At 40.9% G+C, this 20,585-nt stretch overlaps 1 protein-coding gene across 9 annotated transcripts in view; it reads right to left on the bottom strand.

The window, feature by feature from the left end:
• LOC126418632 (dentin sialophosphoprotein-like) overlaps positions 1 to 20,585 on the bottom strand; it is a 101,279-nt gene that overhangs the window by 22,560 nt on the left and 58,134 nt on the right. For all 9 annotated transcript variants that reach the window (XM_050085479.1, XM_050085480.1, XM_050085483.1 and 6 more), the window contains exon 3: positions 20,291 to 20,393. In XM_050085479.1, coding sequence (XP_049941436.1) covers positions 20,291 to 20,393 — 103 coding nt within the window. The remainder of the gene's footprint in view (positions 1 to 20,290; positions 20,394 to 20,585) is intronic.

The following is a 20,585-nucleotide window of genomic DNA, read 5'->3' as shown; positions in this document are numbered from 1 at the left end:
CTCGTTGGACTCGTAGCTGACGCTGTATCTACGAGGAATAAAGTAGAGCCCAGAGGGAAACACCATAGTACCGTACGACTACCCTGTTGCTGCATATATCTACATCTACATAGATACTTCGCAAGCCACCGTACGGTGCGTGGCGAAGGGTACCCTGTACCACTAATTTCCTTTCCTGCTCCACTCGCCAATAGAGCAAGGGGAAAGTTACTGCCAGTATGCCTCCGTATGAGCCCTAATTTCTCGTATCTTATCTTTGTGGTCCTTACTCGCAGTGTATGTTAGCGGCAATACAATCGTTCGGCAGTCAGCTTCAAATGCCGGTTCTATAAATTTTCTCGAAAGGTTTTCTCGAAAAGAACGTCGCCTTCCCTCCAGGGATTCAAATTTGATCTCCCGAAGCCTCTCCGTGACACTTACGTATTGTTCGTGCCTACCGGTAACAAATCTAGCAGCCCGCCTCTGAATTGCTTTGATGTCTTCCTTCAGTCCGACCTGGTATGGATCCCAAACACTCGAGCAGTACTCGAGAATAGGTCGCACAAGCGTCCTATACGAGTTCTCCTTTACAGGCGAACCATTCTTTCCTAAAATTCTCCCAATAAACCAAAGTCGACCATGCCCCTTCCATGCCACAGTTCTCATATGCTCGATTTGCAACGTTGCGCCCAGATATTTAAACGAAGTGACTGTATTAAGCAGGACACTAGTAATACTGTATCCGAACATTACTGGTTTGTTTTTCTTAAGGGGCTCCGGAACGCCCTATACTTGCAATGTTAAAATAACGCTTATAAATTACATCTTTCCTCACAAAGTATTTGAGGTAGGAAGTTGAACTTTTTACAGATTATTTATTGGAATATGGGCTACAACTTAACACAGGGATTTTACAAAATTTTAGTTCAGTTATTTAAGATGATTTTTTTTCAATTGTAATGAAAATTCACAACATTTTTTTCCAATTTTTTATTTATATATTCAAAAATATACAGTTTTTTGGAAAAAGACTGTGTTAAATTATGCAGAAGGTACTGTGTAACATTTACTGAAAGTTTGAAACAAATATGTTTGGAAGATCCTTAGAAAACATGTAATTAGTATGAGAAAATAAAAGTTTTGGGAATCGAGCGACAAAGATTGGATTAACTTTTTAGTGCATTCCAGGTCCATAGGATGGATTATCTTCATCCTCTGCAAACTCCTCCTCCAGCTTCCTCTTGTTCCTCCTCCTGTTTACTCTTGCTTGTATTTCTAGACTCTTTACAGCCCTGTCTGCAGCCCGAAGGCGTTCCTTGTCTAAAGCAAGCATCGCTCGTACCATGTTAGAACCTATCTTCATTCCCATATTTCTAAATACCTTTGGCTTTCCAACATTTCTCCTTTTCTTAAAAGCCTTCAGAGGATTTCTAATAACTTTACTTTTACTCATTATTATACTTCAACAAAACAGAGACTCAAGAAACAGAATTAATTACGAATATTTTCGAGATAACGACACAGTAAATAAACATGAAACAATCGACAATCGCACCAGCGATATATATAGAACCATCACAGGTTAGCCACAACACATACTTTATCTCACATCACTAAAATGTACCTGATGAACACGGACGTTAATAATAACACCATTTGACAGCAGTTTAACAGCGCCACAGTGTGTCACGCCCATGTAGAACACATTTCAAAAATAATTTAAAAATAGTTGTAGTCTTCGGAATTGAATAAATTATATATCTATTAAAAGGTAATAGTCTGCAGATTCAGAAAACGCAAAAAAGTAAATATTGAACTTTTCATGATTTTGAGCCTTTGCGGAGCCCCTTAATCGTCCGCTTTAACCAACATTTTTCTACATTAAGGGCTGGCTGCCATTCATCAAACAAACTGGAAATTTTGTCGTCTTGTAACTTCCTACAGTCACTCAACTCCGATACTGTACCTTACATCACGGCATCATCAGAAAACAACAGCAGATTGCTAACCACACTGTCCGCCAAATCATTTACGTATACAGAGAATAAGAGCAGTCCTATCACATTTCCCTGGTTTATTTTCGACGATATACTTGTACTGATGAACACTCGCCGTCGAAAAAAAATTGTTCAAATGTGTGTGAAAACTTATGGGACTTAGCTGCTAAGGTCATCAGTCCCTAAGCTTACACACTGCTTAACCTACATTGTCCTAAGGACAAACACACACATAACCATGGCCGAGGGAGGACTCGAACCTCCGCCAGGACCAGCCGCACATTCGCCGTCGAGGACAACGTACTGGGTTCCGTTATTTAAGAAGTCTTCGAGCCACTCTCATACCTGTGAACTTGTTCCATATGCTCGTACCTTAGTTAACAGTCTGCAATCGGGCACCGTGTCAAATGCTTTCCGGAAATCTGGAAATATGGAATCTGCCTGTTGCCCTTCGTCCATTGTTGTCAGTATGTCAGGTGAGAAAAGGGCAAGCTGAGTTTCCCAACAGCGATGCTTTCTAAAACCGTGCTGATTCGTGGACATAAGCTGCTTAGCTTCAAGAAAGCTTGTTATATTCGAACTGAGAATATGTTCAAGGATTCTGCAGCAAACAGATATTGGGGATATTGGTCTGTAATTTTGCGGTCCGTTCTTTTACCTTTCTTATATACTGGAGTCACGTGCGCTTTTTTCCAGCTTCTTGGGACTCTGTGCTGGGCGAGAGATCACGGCAGATGCAAGCTAGATGAGAAGCCAATGCCGTGCGGTACTCTTTGCAAAATCGAATTGGGATTCCATCCGGACCTGGTGATTTATTTGCTTTCAAAACTTTCAATAGTTTCTCTACGTCAGGTATGTCCAGGTATGTCGTCCATATGGGAGTCTGTTCGATGGTCAAATGACTGTATGTTTGTACGATTCCCCTGTGTGAACGATTTCTTCAGTGTGAAATTTAAAACTTCGGTTTTCGTTATGTTATCTTCAGCCGCCACATCAGACTGATCGATAAGGGACGGGATGGAAGCCTTTGCTCGCTTAGCGATTTTACATAGGACCAGAATTTTCTCTGGTTCTCTGCCAGATCTTTCGCTAAGGAGCCTGACATGAGAAACCCATTTGGTGCTGCTTTTACTCGGAGTTTATTGCAAAAGGTTTGAGTACCATAATTATCAAACGTTATGTCATTGAACTTATCAAGTTATTTTGGTTCAAAAAATGGTTCAAATGGCTCTGAGCACTATGGGACTTAACTTCTGAGGTCATCAGTCCCCTAGAACTTAGAACTACTTAAACCTAACTAACCTAAGGACATCACACACATCCATGCTCGAGGCAGGATTCGAACCTGCGACCGTAGCGGTCGCACTGTTCCAGACTGGAGCGCCTAGAACCGCTCGGCCACTAACGGCCGGCAAAAATCTTTTGATCGTAGGTAAAAAAAAGTATATTGCTTCACTAAATAAAGCGCATTTGGTTCAAAATTTCGGTTGATACTATATTTAAAATGATTAAACATGCAAAAAGATTACGTTTCCCTTTTATAACACCGTTTACCGAAAACCTTTCGATATCTTGAACCATTCGCTAAATGAGTCAGAAATATGGTAATGGAAGTAGACTTGTCAGACACCTGTGCTTGAATAACAATCCTTGAAATTAACGCTATCTTGTTTCGGGAGACAACATCATTTTTCTTCCAGCTATTACTATTTCACTTCACCGAGCATATTCACACACTTTTGCATCAACTGAACTGACCTGTTACGGTCCTCGTAGCTCGGCTCTGCGTTGCATAGATCGCTACCGAAAGGCGTAGTTGCCAAATATACAGTCTGATTAAAGTATCCGAACACCCCACGGATTGCGGAATTGACCACTAGACGTCACGATGGATGAACCCGCCAGTAAGAAAGGAGGCGTGGAGTATTTTGTTGTCATTATATACTACTGAACACTAAAACTGCTACACCACGAAGATGACGTGCTACAGACGCGAAATTTAACCGACAGGAAGATGATGCTGTGACATGCAAATGATTAGCTTTTCAGAGCATTCTCCAAAGGTTGGCGCCGGTGGCGACACCTACAACGTGCTGACATGAGGAAAATTTCCAACCGATTTCTCATACACAAACAGCAGTTGACCGGTGTTGCCTGGTGAAACGTTGTTGTGATGCCTCGTGTAAGGAGGAAAAATGCCTACCATTACGTTTCCGACTTTGATAAAAGTCGGATTGTAGCCTATCGCGATTGCGATTTATCGTATCGCGACACTGCTGCTCGCGTTGGTCGACTGTTAGCAGAATATGGAAACGGTGGGTTCAGGATGGTAATACGGAACGCCGTGCTGGCTCCGAATGGCCTCGTATCACTAGCAGTCGAGATGACAGGCATCTTATCTGCATGGCTCTAACGGATCGTGCAGCCACGTCTCGATCCCTCAGTCAACAGATGGGGACCTTTGCAAGACAACAACCATCTGCAAGAACAGTTCGACGACGTTTGCAGCAGCATGGACTATCGGCTCGGAGACAATGGCTGCGGTTACCCTTGACGCTGCAGCACGGACAGGAGCGCCTGAGATGGTGTACTCAACGACGAACCTGGGTGCACCAATGGCAAAACGTAATTTTTTCGAATGAATCCAGGTTCTGTTTACAGCATCATGGAGGTCGCATCCGTGTTTGGCGACACTGCGGTGAACGCACATTGGAAGCGTGTATTCGTCATCGCCATACTGGCGTATCACCCGGCGTGATGGTATGGGGTGCCATTGGCTATACGTCTTGGTCATCTTTTGTTCGCATTGACGGCACTCTGAACACTGGACGTTACATTTCAGATGTGTTACGACCCGTGGCTCTACCCCCATTCGATCCCTGCGAAACCCTACATTTCAGCAGGATAATGCACGACCGCATGTTGCAGGTCCTGTACGGGCCTTTCTGGATACAGAAAATGTTCGACTGCTGCCCTGGCCACCACATTCTCCAGATCTCTCACCAATTGAAAACGCCTGGTCAATGGCGGCCGAGCAACTGGCTCGTCACAATACGCCAGTCACTATTCTTGTAGAACTGTGGTATCGTGTTGAAGGTGCATGGGCAGCTGTACCTGTACACGCCATCCAAGCTCTGTTTGACTCAATGCCCAGGCGTATCAAGGCCGTTATTACGGCCAGAGGTGGTTGTTCTGGGTGGTGATTTCTCAGAATCTATGCACCCAAACTGAATATATTTTTCCACTCAATACCCGTTTATCATCTGCATTTCTTCTTGGTGTAGCAATTTTAATGGCCAGTAGCGTATGAGCAGTATTAACAGAGGTGGTGAACTCAATGACTTCGTACTTGGATTAGACACTGGATGTCATCTAAGTAACAAACCCATCAGGAAAATTTAAAGCCTTCTTAAGATGACGGAGTCGACTGTTCACGGAATGATTGTAAAGTGGAAAGGCGTATGAACAGCCACAACGAAACTAGGCGTACGTCAAGTATTGATAGACAGCGAGCGCTTCAGAGACTGGTTGTAAAAAATCGCATGAAATCGGTGGAAGGAATCACTCTCAAGTTTCGAACGGCCGCGAGCAGTCCATGTAACATGACTACTGTCCGTGGCAAGTTAAAAGGCAATGGCGTACAATGGTTGAGGAGCTCCGTAAAAGTCACTTACTTCTGCAGTCATTATTGAGCGACGCTTCTGGACTGTAGATACCTCAAAACGAGTGACTTGAAATGATGAATCACGCTACTCCCTGTGGCAATCCGCTGGAAAACTCTGGATTTGACAATGTCTGGAGAACGTCTCCCGCCGCCTTATTTAGAGCCAACTGCGACGCAGAGAGAAGATGAGGTTACGGTGTGGGGGATGTGGTCCCCTTATTTCACTTAAGAAAACAATAACTGCTGAAGGACATTAGATATTTTACAGCATTGTGTAGTGTGTACAGTAGAGAAACAGTTCAGAGACGGATGATTTTTTGTATCAGCCTGACACTACACTCTGGCATATAGCAGTATTTGTAAGACAACGATTTGGAGAAAATAACATTCATGAGAATGACTGACCCATCCAGAGTCTCCATCTGAATCCTATTGGACACCTTCGGAACGAAACAGAACGTCGACTTCGCTGCAAGCCGTAGCCCTTCTTAAGTAATAGAACCCAGTACGTTGTCCTCGATGGTGAATGTTCATCGGAGGTGAGGGTATCATCTGGAGTGCCCCAGGGAAGTGTGGTAGGTCCGCTGTTGTTTTCTGTTTACATAAATGATCTTTTTGATAGGGTGGATAGCAATGTGCGGCTGTTTGCTGATGATGCTGTGGTGTACGGGAAGCTGTCGTCTTTGAGTTACTGTAGGAGGATACAAGATGACTTGGACAGGATTTGCGATTGGTGTAAAGAATGACAGCTAACTCTAAATATAGATAAATGTAAATTAATGCAGATGAATAGGAAAAACAATCCCGCAATGTTTGAATTCTCCATTAGTAGTGTAGCTCTTGACAAAGTCACGTCGATTAAATATTTGGGCGTAACATTGCAGAACGATATGAAGTGGGACAAGCGTGTAATGGCAGTTGTGGGGAAGGCGGATAGTCGTCTTCGGTTCATTGGTAGAATTTTGGAAAGATGTGGTTCATCTGTAAAGGAGACCGCCTATAAAACACTAATACAACCTATTCTTGAGTGCTGCTCGAGCGTTTGGGATCCCTATCAGGTCGGATTGAGGGAGGACATAGAAGCAATTCAGAGGTAAGCTGCTAGATTTGTTACTGGTAGGTTTGATCATCACGCGAGTGCTACGGAAATCCTTCAGGAACTCGGGTGGGAGTCTGTGGAGGAAAGGAGGCGTTCTTTTCGTGAATCGCTACTGAGGAAATTTAGAGGACCAGCATTTGAGGCTGACTGCAGTACAATTTTACTGCCGCCAACTTATATTTCACGGAAAGATCACAAAGATAAGATAAGGGAGATTAGGGCTCGTACAGAGGCATATAGGCAGTCATTTTTCCTCGTTCTCTTTGGGAGTGGAACAAGGAGAGAAGATGATAGTTGTGGTACGAGGTACCCTCCACCACCCACCGTATGGTGGATTGCGGAGTATGTATGTAGGTGTAGATGTAGATGTAGATCCAAAATCACTACAACCTCTGGTTTTAGCTCGTGAGTCAGAATGGATTGCCATTCCTCAGCAGACACCTTACTGAAATGTCCCCAGCAGAATTCAACCTATCATAATGGCGGAAGGTGCACACACGCCATATTACTATCCACTAACAGGTGTCCCCATACTTTTGATCAAATAGTACATATGCCTCGTACCTTCGTACAGCTTGCAATGTAAGTGCTGAAACTGTAACGAGCAATTATAAAACACGTGAAATCTTGGAAGATCAATACAGACGTATCAACTAGTCATCACCTAAATACTCATTGATTCTGACTGAAAGTGGACGAATAAACCATATGATATCAGTTTTAATTCAAATGAATTTTTGTTTAGTATAAAGTGACTTGACTATCTCCGACTAATGCAATAGCCATGCGGAGTGGCCGAGCGGTTAGAGGCACTATGACACGGATTCCGCCGCCCATCCAGCCAGAGGTTCGAGTCCTCCCTCGGGTGTGTGTGTCTTTAGCATAAGTTAGTTTAAGTAGTGTGTAAGTGTAGACACCGATGACTTCAGCAAGCATTCGTACATTTCAACTAATGCAGTAACAAAGAACAAATTGTATACAGAGGGAGGTATCCACTGTGGTTTTTACCCTCAAGTGCAAAAGAAACTCATATATGACTGCGTATTCAAATACAGAGATATGTAAAAAGGCAGAATACGGCGCTGCGGTCGGCAACGCCTACACAAGACAACAGGTGTCTGGCGCAGTTAGATCGGTTACTGCTGCTACATTGGCAGGTTATCAAGATTTAAGTGTGTTTGAACGTGGTGTTATAGTCGGCGCACGAGCGATGGGACGCAGCATCTCCGAAGTAGTGACGAAATGGGGATTATCCCGAACGAGAATTTCACCAGTGTACCGCGAATATCAGGAATCCGGTAAAACATCAAATCTCCGACATCGCTGCGGCCGGAAAAAGATCCTGCAAGAATGGGACCAACGACGACTGAAGAGAATCGTTCAACGTGACAGGAGTTCAACCCTTCCGCAAATTGCTGCAGATTTCAGTGCTGGTCCATCAACAACTGTCAGCGTGCGAACCATTCAACAAAACATTGATATGCGCTTTCGGAGCCGAAAGCGTCGTACTAGTGTTCCCCTTAGCTTTACGCCTCTCCTGGGCCCGTCAGCACCGACACAGGACTTTTGATGACTGGAAACATATCCCCTGCTCGGACGAGTCTCGTTTCAAATTGTATCGAGCAGATGGACGTGTACAGGTATGGGGACAACATCATGAATCCATGAAGCCTGCATGTCCGCTAGGTACCGTTCAAGCTGAAAGAGGCTCTGTAATAGTGTGGTGCGTGTACAGTTGGAGTGATATGGGACCCCTGATACATCTAGATACGACTCTGAGGGGTAACACGTAGGTAAGCATCGTGTGTGATCGCCTGCATCCATTCATGTCTATTGTGCATTCCGGCGGATTTGGGCAATTCTAGCAGGACAATGTGACACACCACACGTCCAGAATTGCTACCGAGTGGCTCCAGGAATACCCTTCCGAGTTTAAACACTTCTGCTGGCTACCAAACTCGCCAGACATGAACATTATTAAGCATATCTGGGATGCCTTGCAACGTGCTATTCAGAGGAGATCTCCACCCCCTCGTACTTCTACGTACTTACGGACAGCCCTGCAGGATTCATGGGGTCAGTTCCCTCCAGCACTACTACAGACATTAGAGTGCATTCCACGTGGTCTTGCGGCACTTCTGCGTACTTGAGGAGGCCCTTCACGATACTAGGCAGGTGTACCAGTTTCTTTGGCCTTTCAGTGTAGCTGCCCGTCATCTGGTTGAGTCTCGAGTGTCACAGGGCGAGCAAGCGAAATATGCTTAATAGGGACTGGCAGGGAGTCTTGTAAAGATTGCAAACGAAAGCACGTGCCCTTGTGCACATTCTGAGGTAAAAGTTTGCATGTGCTCATCGAGTGTCTTGGCCGCCAATATTTGCTGCGGCTACAGCATTTGCATGAAAATATTGGAAGCTCAGGGTGCAAAGTTTTCGGGCTTCATCTAGATGGAAATGTTGCACGCAGCAGCCAAACGTAACGGTGGCTCGTGGCATTATCTTCCACCACTACTGAGACGTGAAGAAGAAACCATCAGTCACCAAATTACACTGACAGCAATACAGCATCACCATCACCAAAGAAATGAACTTTTGCACAGTTTTAGGTAACTCAGAATTGTTAAGAAGCGCTGTCAGTGATTTCGATTCATGTGGTATAGTAAAATCTTTTTCTGAATACATGCGCGTTATTCAAATTATTTGTAAAGTTAATCACCTAAAGTCGATATACATCCAGTATCCTTACCATAATATTTTGTAAATATTTGTGTTTGTTTATAGTTGAAATTGTTACGACAACGCCTATGTCTCATGAGTCCAGTATTCAGTGACAGTGCAGTTGATCTTTCAGAGCTAATCTGTTTCATCTGCGTATGACAGTCGCATTGCTACTCCGCAGTTTAGCTGTCGAGTGATTTGTGATTTAGAATATTTAATTTTCAATAATTAGAATTTCACGTGTTGCGTAACTTTAAGGCGGTAGTTACAGTGCTTCGTACAATGTGAAAGCATTGATCCATATCCTCTCTAAGTGAAAGTCCTCTACACTAAACACAGGGCTTGTTCAGTTTAACGTAAATTCAGGTTCATTTGTGGAATATGAAATTCATTTGCTCCTTCACAGCTGGTAACGAAACCTTTGTATTCATAGTTCGATTTCAGAGGGATTGTCGGAAGTTTAGTTTGAAACTAGTTCTCTCCGAGTCTAAATATCGCTACGATGATTATGGAACCACTCGTAAAGACTATCGCTAAGGTAGGCGGTGCAGTATACGAACACTAGTGCGTTTATGTGTCTGCCACGATGCACTCTCCTATTATCATTGTGCTTTGGACAGAAGTTCATTCGCTTGTGATTGCTTTAAATGAAATATATATTCCGTTAGGATTTATTTCTTCTTTCTTTATTTTAGTGAATTGTTACCAATTCTAACAGATCTTCGCCATTAAGAACACACCCAGTGACAGGATACTGTGTTGCGTAGCCAGAGGGGACACAAAAGAAAAGAAGAAATCGCATTTCGGTTTTTGGTAAGATCAATGTGTAGTTTCATTTGTCTTAAATTTACAACATATAAAAATTAGTATATGCAGTACAGTCAGCCATTGCGAAAAAATTAACAACATCACCATGACCTTCAATCCACATAGCAAACTTATTATGGAGACTCAGTTTACAAACACATATCGAAAGAAGACATAAAGTTTTGTCAACAGGTACACTAGCAGCACAAGAGGAACTCCAAACGGATTAATTCGACTTCGAAGTTTTATAAGCCACACCATCTCGAGGAGGAATATTCTCCTGTGCCGTAATAAACATAGCATTTTTCTTGTCCTCCATGAACATCTACGGTCGTAAACGCAAAAACAAAATTAAATCCATGATAAACAGCAGGACCAGATAGAAGCGGTCCACGACGAATTCCTATCCTGTGCTAAACCCTTCACCTCAGATTAGATTTTTGTATTATTTTTTATTTTATTTATTTATTTATTTTGTCATCAGTCTTGTGACTGGCTTGATATGGGCCGCACCGAATTCCTCTCCTGTGCCAACGTCTTCACCTCGGAGTAGCATTCTCAACGTACGTCCTCAGTTACTCGGTGGATGTACTCCAATTTCTGTTTTCCTCTACAGCTTATATCCAAGTTTTAAATCTCTAAAAATATGTCCTACCATCCTGTGCCTTCTTCTTGTCAGTGATCAGTGTTTTCCACATGTCTCTTTCCTTTCTGATTCTCTGGAAAACCTCCTCACTCATTACCTTGACAATCCACATAATTTTCAACACTCTTCTGTAGCACCTCATCTCAAATTCTTCAATCCTGTTCTGGTTTTCCTACAGTCGATGCCTCAGTACCATACAACACGTTGCTACAAACGTACATTCTCAAAAATTTCGTCTTCAAATTTAGGCCTCTGTTAGATACAGGCAGACTTCTCTCGGCTTGGAACGAGGTATTTTCCAGTACTAGTCTGCTATTATGTTCTCCTTGCTCCGTCCGTTATGGGTTGTTTTGCTGCTTAGGTGATAGAATTCCTTCATCTACATCTTGATCACCATTCGTGATGTTAAGTTTCTCGCTGTTCTCATTTCTGCTACTTCTCGTTACTTTCGTCTTGCTTCCATTTACTCTCAATCCATATTCTATACTCATTAGATTGTTCATTCCATTAAGCAGATCACGTAATTCTTCTTCACTTTCACTCAGGATAGCAATGTCACCAGCGAATCGTATCATTGATATACTTTCACCTTGAATTTCAGTTCCACTCCTGAACCTTTCTTTTACTTCTATCATTGATTTTTCGATGTACAGATTGAACAGTAGGGGCGAAAGGTTACATCCCTGTCTTACACCCTTATAAATCCGAACACTTCGTTCTTCGTCGTCCATTCTTATTATTCCCTCTTGGCTCTTGTACATATTGTATATTACGCATCTCTTTCTATAGCTTACCCCTATTTTTCTCAGAATTTCGAACATCTCGCACCATTTTACATTGTCGAACGCTTTTTCCAGATCGACAGATCCTATGATCGTGTTTTGATTTTTCTTCGGTCTTGCTTCCATTATCAAGCACATCGTCAGAATTGCCTCTCTCGTGCCTTTACCTTTTCTAAAGCCAAACTGATCGTCATCTAACACATACTCCAATTTCTTTTCCATGCTTCTGTATATTGTTATTGTCAGACACTTGGATGCATAAGCTGTTAAGCTGATTGTGCGATAATTCTCGCACTTGTCGGCTCTTGCAGTCTTCGGAATTGTGTGGCTGATATTTTTCCGAAACTCCGATAGCATGTTGTCAGACTCATAAATTCTGCACACCAACCTGAATACTCGATTTGTTGCCACTTCCACAATGATTTTAGAAATTCTTATAGAATGTTAGCTATCCCTTTTGCCTTATTCGATCTTCCAAAGCGCTTTTAAATTCTGTTTCTAATACTGGATATCCTGTCTCTCCTACATCGACTCCTATTTCTCTTCTATCACGTCCTCAGACAAGTCTTCCTCCTGTTAGAGGCCCTCAGTGTACTGTTTCCACTCATCACCTCTCTCGTCTGCATTTAAGAATGGAATTCCGACTGTACTCTTGCTATTAATTTCATCGAAAGTTTTGTTGACTTTTTTGTATGCTGAGTCAGTCCTTCCAACAATTATTTCTTTTTTGATTTCTTCACATTTTTCAAGCAGCTACTGCGCCTTAACTTCATTGCACTTCGTATTTATTTCATTCATAAGCGACTTGTTTTTCTGTATTCCTGAATTTCCGTGAACATTTTTGTATCTCCTTTCATCGGCCGATTAAAATATTTTTTGTGTTACCCATGGTTTTTCCTCAGCTACCTTCTTTGTACCTACTTTTTTTCTTTCCAGCTTTTGTGACTGCCCTTTTTAGAAATGTCCTTTCCTCATTGACTGAACTGCCTACTCAGCCATTCCCTATCACAGTATCTGTACCGTCAGAGGATTTCAGGCGTATCTCTTCATTCCTTAGTACCTACGGGAATAAGTACACAGGCCAAAAGTTTTGTTCCAAAGTGTTTTAAAAGATATTTATTGAGCAAATAATATTAGATTTGTTAAGTTCAGAATGTGACTCCAACACCCTACTGTGTGCAGCCAGGAACAGCAGCTGACGCCAACTGTGTGCGTTGCCAATGGCAGTTTTTTGTGGCAAATAGCCGGGTCGCGAGCCGGTAACACTAAGAAACTGAATTAAAAAACGCCTTCAGTCACAACTTTTCGTGCTTTTTAAATTCACAATGCATTTCGGACCCTGTGGGTCCATCATCAGGTGTAATTTGTCTTAATACATGTTTTATTTCTTCTCTTGAATGAGGTAAAATGCGTACTCCTGTCACGGAAAGGTTTAATGTTAGGTTATTAATTTCGTAAGTCGAACTTTGAAGGTATGTGCAAAATAGTGGAACAGATGAACAGTGTAAACTTACCACATAATCCAAGGAAAGCGTTATTACCGTTTTAGCACCATCAAACATGCTTTTCTCCGTCGATTTCGAAAGTGCACTTCAGTCAAGAGGCACATTTGCACACACATGTTTCTAAACACTTCACAGACGTTTTTGTACATGTTGTTGTCAAAGATGAATTTATTGAATTTATTCGTAGTGCTAAAGATATAACTAGTAAACAATTGACACATGCAGGAAATAACTTTAGAATAGGTCTTTAAAATTAATGAAATAACTGTAGCTTGCGAAATCTGTTTGTTTATTTAACATAGATTCGGATTTTTTGATTTTGTGGAGGTATCTCTCCAGTTGTTCTAACAGATTTAGGGTCGTAGTTAAGTAGTAATACTAAACTGTTTTCAAGACTGTTGATGACATGTTTCGTTTCCAAAATTTGCTGTGCAATGACTGATTTTTCGAAATGGTTGAGCCTGGAAGCATTTATGTGTTCTTGAAATCTGATTTTGAAGTTTCTGCCTGTTTTCCCTACATAGTAGGCAGGACAGTTGGGGCATGTACACTCCGCTGCTGTCGTATGTTTCCGTATTTGGTTTTATGTTATAGATGAGCGAGTTCCCCAAATTATTATTAATTGAGAATGCAACTGTTACATTTGTTTTTCTGAAAAGGTTAGTGTTTTTTTGTATAATGAGGCCCAGGTATGGGATGTTAGTGAATATTTTCCCTTCTTTCACAGTGTGGCCATTCGTTGTCCTACTTTTGTGTATTTGTCTGCTTAAATTGTCAATTATTTTTTCTGTATAGCCACTACGCATGACAATGCTCTTTATTGTGTCTATCTCAGTCTCGATGGTGTTTCCTTCTAAATCAAGCGAGTGTACTGTGTGTAGCATGGACCTAAATGAAGCATGTTTCTGAGTGGTGGGATGGTATGATGAGTTGTACTGTGTTATGTCTGTGCATGTGCGTTTTCTGTGTATGCTGAACTTGTGTTTTTCTTGGTGGTTGGTGATTTTAAGATCCAGCAAATTGATGCTTTTGTGGTCCTGGTGTTCTATTGTGAATTTTATGTTTTGTGGAAAGAACTGAATACTGCTAGTAGTTATTTGACCTCATCTTTTGTTCCATCAAATAGCAGCAAGGTGTCGTCAACATATCTCCAGTATTATGTTATTTTACTTTTGAGTCTAGTGTCTTCATTAAAGAACTTACTTTCCAGATGATTGAGAAATATGTCTGTCAAAAAACTTGATATGCTACTGCCCATGGCAAGACCCTCATTCTGTTGGTAAACTTTCCCATTAAATGTAAAGTAATTGAGAGACACTATTAGCTGTAACATGTCCTTGACTTCTGATATTTCAGCAATTGACAGTTTTTTTTATGTTTTATTAAGTTTTCAAAGATTATGTTTATTGTTTCTTGAGTTGGTACTTTTGTAAATAGGTTAGTTACATCAAAAGAGTCAAACCTGGCACCTGCAGGATTATTTATATCCTTTACTTTAGTTGCTAATTCATTTGTGTTCCTAACTGAGTATGATTTATCAAACATAAAGGACTGTTTCAGAATTTCATTCAGTAATTTTGAGACCTTGGAGGCAGGTGTATTTTTAGAATTAACAATGGTCCTCAATGGAACATGGAGTTTATGGGTCTTAGGTTGAGCTGTTAGTCTTGGGGCTGTGGGGTTCATTAACTAATACATTACACCCATTAGAACTAAAAGCTGCTGAAGAATATGTTGAAAGTATTGTAAGCAAAATGCCAACTGAAATCACATACAGATACCAAAAGAAACTAGAAGCCTTGCAACTAAAACTGCATCAGCAACAGAACAACCAACCATCAAACAAACACAGGTTTATGAAAGAGTCATTAACCAAACTGGCATCGCCTTCAGTGAAAAAGAACACCATCTACTCAGGAAACGGCTAAAAAACAGTGTAAAACCCAGATTAAGTGACAATAACCTCCAAAACCTCATCATACACACTAAAAATGCAGCTGATTTAGCTGACCTAAATAACACTGAACTGTCTTAGCAAACAATATAAATAAAATTAGCCAGAAAAGCGTAAATGAGTATAATGAAACCGCCAAAGCAGTTTATAAAGCGACAAAGATGGTAAATAGCATAAACATGAAACTCAATCATAACAATCCCATGATTCTGAAAGCTGACAAAAACAGTTCTATAGTAACTCTGAACAAAGATGAATACATCACTAAAATAACATAACAGAGCTCAAACAAGATCCAATGATAAAATTCCAAAACGAAATCAGAAAAATGGTCAATAAATGCAATTTCCTCTTCACAGAAAAACAAGCAAAAACATGCATTTTAACACTCTAAGCGCCAAGCCCGTAAAATTTACGGGCCTGGGATCGCGCGAAAATCACCAAGCCCGTAAAATTTACGGGCCGCTACATTTAATTTCATTCAAAACACTGCAACGTTATTTCTACGGGTTTGGCCAGCGCTATACGTTTTTCAGATGTTTATTAACAAAATGCGTCCATAGATGTCACGGCAGCGCTGTAATTCATGTTAAAACTTATCTTTGCGTTCTCAGTCTGTATATCATTCAGTTGTTTGTCATCATGTTTCGGCGCGGTTTATCAGACGCAGAAATTGCGGATTTGATCAATCATAGCGACACTCTGGATAATGTAGAGAGTGATTCAGACGATTCTGAATGCAATGGTGTGTTTGAAGGTACGTATTTCCGAATTTTCCACGTAATTGTGCAGTACGCACATATCTGTTGAACATGTGTAAACGATGTATGTAGTTACACATAATGTGATATTCTTTTTAGAAGACGAGATTGATGACAGTTTGTCTTCAGATGAAGACGAGAATGATGTTGAAGGTGTTGCTTCAAATCCAGCAGCTGTGCCGTATCCGAAAGACAGTGAGTGGACTGCAGTTGACACCTACCGACCTCTGCCTGTCAACACGACACCCAGGCAGATACTAGTGGATATTGATGAGTCGAGTTCTGTACTGGATTGCAGTAAAGTGTTCCTTACTGACAGTGACGTAAATGAACTCAAGAGACAGACAAATTTGTATGCATCACAGACAATACAGAAGAAAAGAAGAGGAAATAATCTGAAGCCCCATTCAGTTTTGAGTTCGTGGAAGCCAGTGACTATAAGTGAGATGAGGCGTTTCTTGGGTATTATTTTCCACATGTGTGTTTCGAAAAAGCCAAAAATTGCGGACCATTGGAGCACTAATCCTGTTCTTAGTTGTAACTTTTGTCCCCATGTCATGAGCCGTTTGCGTTTCACTCAGATACTGTCATGCTTGCATCTTGTTGACAATTCAAATCAGAAAAAACCAGGCGAAGATGGATTTCATCCACTTTACAAAGTTTTGCCATATTATAATAATTTGAAGGAGCGATGTATCCAGGCATATCGTCCCTCAGAAAAAGTGACAATTGATGAAGGAATTTGCCCATTTCGAGGTCGTGTGAGTTTCCGTGTTTACATGCAAAATAAGCCTCATAAGTATGGACTGAAAGTATATGCTGTTGCTGAAGCCAGTAGTGGCTATGTTGTAAATTTTGAAGTTTATGCTGGTAAGCATATTGTTGACAATTCTTCGTCTGCGGTTATTTTGCGATTGTTGTCTGACAGCAGCTTGCTGAACAAAGGCCACACTGTGTATTTAGATCGATTTTATTCCAGTCCAGAGCTATTTCAGCAACTGGCAGAGAAAGGCACTGGAGCTGTTGGTACTGTGAACAAATCCAGGAAAGGATTGCCTAAAGATTTAGTATCTGCTAAGCTGAAAAAGGGCGAAATGTCTTTTCGGCGTAAAGATAATGTATTGGCAATGAAGTGGAAAGATAAGAGAGATGTGTATACATTGTCTACAAGGCATCAAGCAACATTTGGTACGCATACTAAGAGAAATGGGTCTGTAGTATTGAAACCACTTCAGGTACTTGATTACAACCTCAATAAAATTGGAGTGGATATTGGAGACCAACGCCTGCAGTACAATCCGTTCCAGCACAGAACTGTGAAATGGTGGCGAAAATTATATTTCCATTTGCTGCTTATGGGAGTATCAAATGCATTTTGGCTGTACAATGCAGTGCACAGGAAGAAAATTACAATAACAGACTTTATAACAGTGCTTGCAGTTCAGCTTGTTGAAGACGACACACTTGAATTCATTCCAAGAAATGAAGGAACTGTAGGTCGGCTAACAAAGAGACATTTTTTGCAGCACATACCTGCAACTACTAAGAAGTATGCTGCTCGTGTGTGTCACGTGTGCAGTTCCAGGAGCAAGAAACAGAGTGGCAAGGCTTCTCGCAAAGAGACACGATACGAATGTGAACAGTGTGGCGTTGCACTCTGCCTGGAACCTTGCTTTAAAATTTTCCACACTAAAAAACAATATGATTCTGTGTGAAATTTATATGTAATACTGTATACTATCAGAAACATGTAATGTAGTGCCACAATTTTGGTTAAAAATAAATCACAATTGTATTCCCTTATTCGTATGACTTTTTCTAAATTCTTAAAACATCTAAGTGATTTCTATAACTGTACCTTAAAGCTGTGCATTGTAAAGTAGTTTCTTTCACTCAGAATTAAAGTAGAAATGTGCAGCTTCAAGATGGTACCAAATTTGCCACAATCCAAACAGTAGATTTGATGCAGTAATTTTTTTAATATTGGTAAAATTGCCCGGTTTCTAGGGACGGGTGCATAAAATAGGCCTGGTACAGAGAGTGTTAATGAACCCCACAGCCCCAAGACTAAGAGCTCAACCTAAGACCCATAAAATCCATGTTCCATTGAGATACATTGTTAATTCTAAAAATACACCTGCCTCCAAAGAGGCCCAATTGCTGAGTGGAATTCTGAAACACTACTATACTTTTGAAAAATCATACTTGGTTAAGAATACAAATGAATTACCAACTAAAATAAAGGATATAAATGTTCCTGCAGGTGCCAGGTTTGACTCTTTTGATGTAACTAACCTATTTACAAATGGACCAACTCAAGAAACAATAAACATAATCTTTGAAAACTTAATGAAACATAAAAAACTGTCAATTGCTGAAATACCAGAAATCCAGGACATGTCACAGCTAATATCATCTGACAATTACTTTACATTTAATAGGAAAGTTTACCAACAGAATGAGCACTACGAATAAATTCAATAAATTCATCTTTGACAACAACATGTACAAAAATATCTGTGAAGTGTTTAGAAACATGTGTGTGCAAATGTGCCTCTCGACTGAAGTGACATGTACGAAAACGACGGAGAAAAGCATGTTTGATGGTGCTAAAACATTAAAAACGCTTTTTCTTGAATTATGTGGTAAGTTTACACTGTTCATCTGTTCCACTATTTTGCACATACCTTCAAAGTTCGACTTACGAAATTAATAACCTAACGTTAAACCTTTTCGTGACGGGAATATGCATTTCACCTCATTCAAGAAAACAAATGAAACAAGTATTAAGACAAATTACACCTGACGATGGACCCACAGGGTCTGAAATGCATCGTGTATTTACTAAAGCACGAAAAGTTATGACTGAAGGCGTTTTTTAATTCATACTTCCAGTGTATTGAATACAGTTACGTTTGAAGCTGCAAAATATGGATAAAATTAAAAAAAAATTGAACATCTGCTCAAGGATGGACTTATAGTGAAATGGTTATGCTCGGCTTCTTGGAGACTATTTTCAGCCGTTCATGGACTCAGTGACTTGATCGCTATGATGTTCCTAGGCAGCATTTACTCGTATTTTCAGGGATCGCTCAAAAATGGTTGCCGCTTTTCATCCCGTTAGTCCTAAGACCACTTAATTTCATTCACCAGCATCCGTTTTCAAAATACTTTGTCCCCTGCTTTTTTCATAATCATTTATGACATTTAATGAAACACTTCGTAGTGCAATTCTGTTTTTATCACAAATATAATGTGTTCCACGTGTAATCTTTGACGCCACTTTCAATTCAATGTTCTACCTCGTAAAAAAAGCGAATCAGTGCCGAATTACTACGGTAAGAAGCAGAAGACACCAAATTGAGTCATGTACAAATCCGGAAACCGAGAACGTTGGTCTCGTTTCGATTAACAGAAACGAATTCGTATTTGAGGCCTGCGGAGGGAGCACTGTGGAGCGAAAACTGAGGAGTGGCAACTGAGAACAGAGAACCGAGATTCGAGAATTGAGAAGCGAGAACGGAAATCGATTCTCAAGAACACCAAGAAGTCTTTGTAATCGAGTACTTCGTAGATCTCGGTTCTCAGATGACCCATCAGTGCAGGCTGCCAAACTTTTGAGGATCGGTGTTATGTGGAATATTAATGAATATTATATGTGAGTTTCAGGTAGACGTTAAGTAACACCGCATACGTGATGAGGAGAATATCATCTAGTGGTTTTCACGGGGAACAATCCATAGTGACACTGCCCACAGTCAGAATGATATTGAAACAACAGTCATGAATGCCAACTGCAACTGTAATGTGAAATGTGAGATTTAGGTAGACATTAAGTGACACTGGGGAAACTTGATGAGAAGAGGAACGTTAAATAGTAGTTCGCAGATGGTAATAATGAATCATTGAGGTATCAGCCATTAGATTTAAAGTGGCTCAAGAGTAACGTGTGAATGAAGAAAAAACAGTAAATGTAATTTACAATGTTTTACCTAGCTTCTTATGGTTTTCAAGGGGAACAAACGAGAGTGACAATGACTGTAGTGACAAAGGTTTTGTAACAATGGTTATGAGTGGCAACTGAAACTGTTAGAGCTGAAATGCTTGTTATATAAACACTGATTACATCTACGTAATTTTTCTTTCTGAATTACTTAATATAAGCCGTCTACATACTAATTATTATCCAAATGAATTGAAATGAGTAATAATCAGAGTTTATTAAATTAGCAACAAGAACCTAGATACTGGGCACACAATCAGCTTCCTATGTGTACCTACATGTGAGTTAAAACTCCTCTATAGAAACCGGTTGCCTCGATGAAACATCAGACCATAAATATCCTTAGAAATATAGGAAGGAGTCGGCGCGGAAGCTTACCCAGAACAGCCATCGTTGGTACACCAGATGGTGCTCCCATCGTCCGCACAGTGGCAAATGTCACAGCCGCTCTGGAAAGTCTGCCCCGGTGGACACAGCGTATCTGCAACATGAAAGGAATACCAGCTATGGCAGCTACACCTAGGCTCCCTCTACTAATGTAATTACGTTCAGCCTAGTGGCACTGTTGAAGTATACTGAGATTTTACAGCACATGAGGGAACTGGTCAACTCACCTCTCCTAAAACTCTAACAAATCCATGGAGCGTCCTCGGGAAACTAGAAACATGAATCC

The sequence above is a fragment of the Schistocerca serialis genome, chromosome 9 (genome assembly GCF_023864345.2).
Source record: "Schistocerca serialis cubense isolate TAMUIC-IGC-003099 chromosome 9, iqSchSeri2.2, whole genome shotgun sequence".
NCBI lineage: Eukaryota > Metazoa > Arthropoda > Insecta > Orthoptera > Acrididae > Schistocerca > Schistocerca serialis.
The sequence above is the reverse complement of the archived record's forward strand: the minus strand, read 5'-3'. Positions and strand labels throughout refer to the sequence as shown.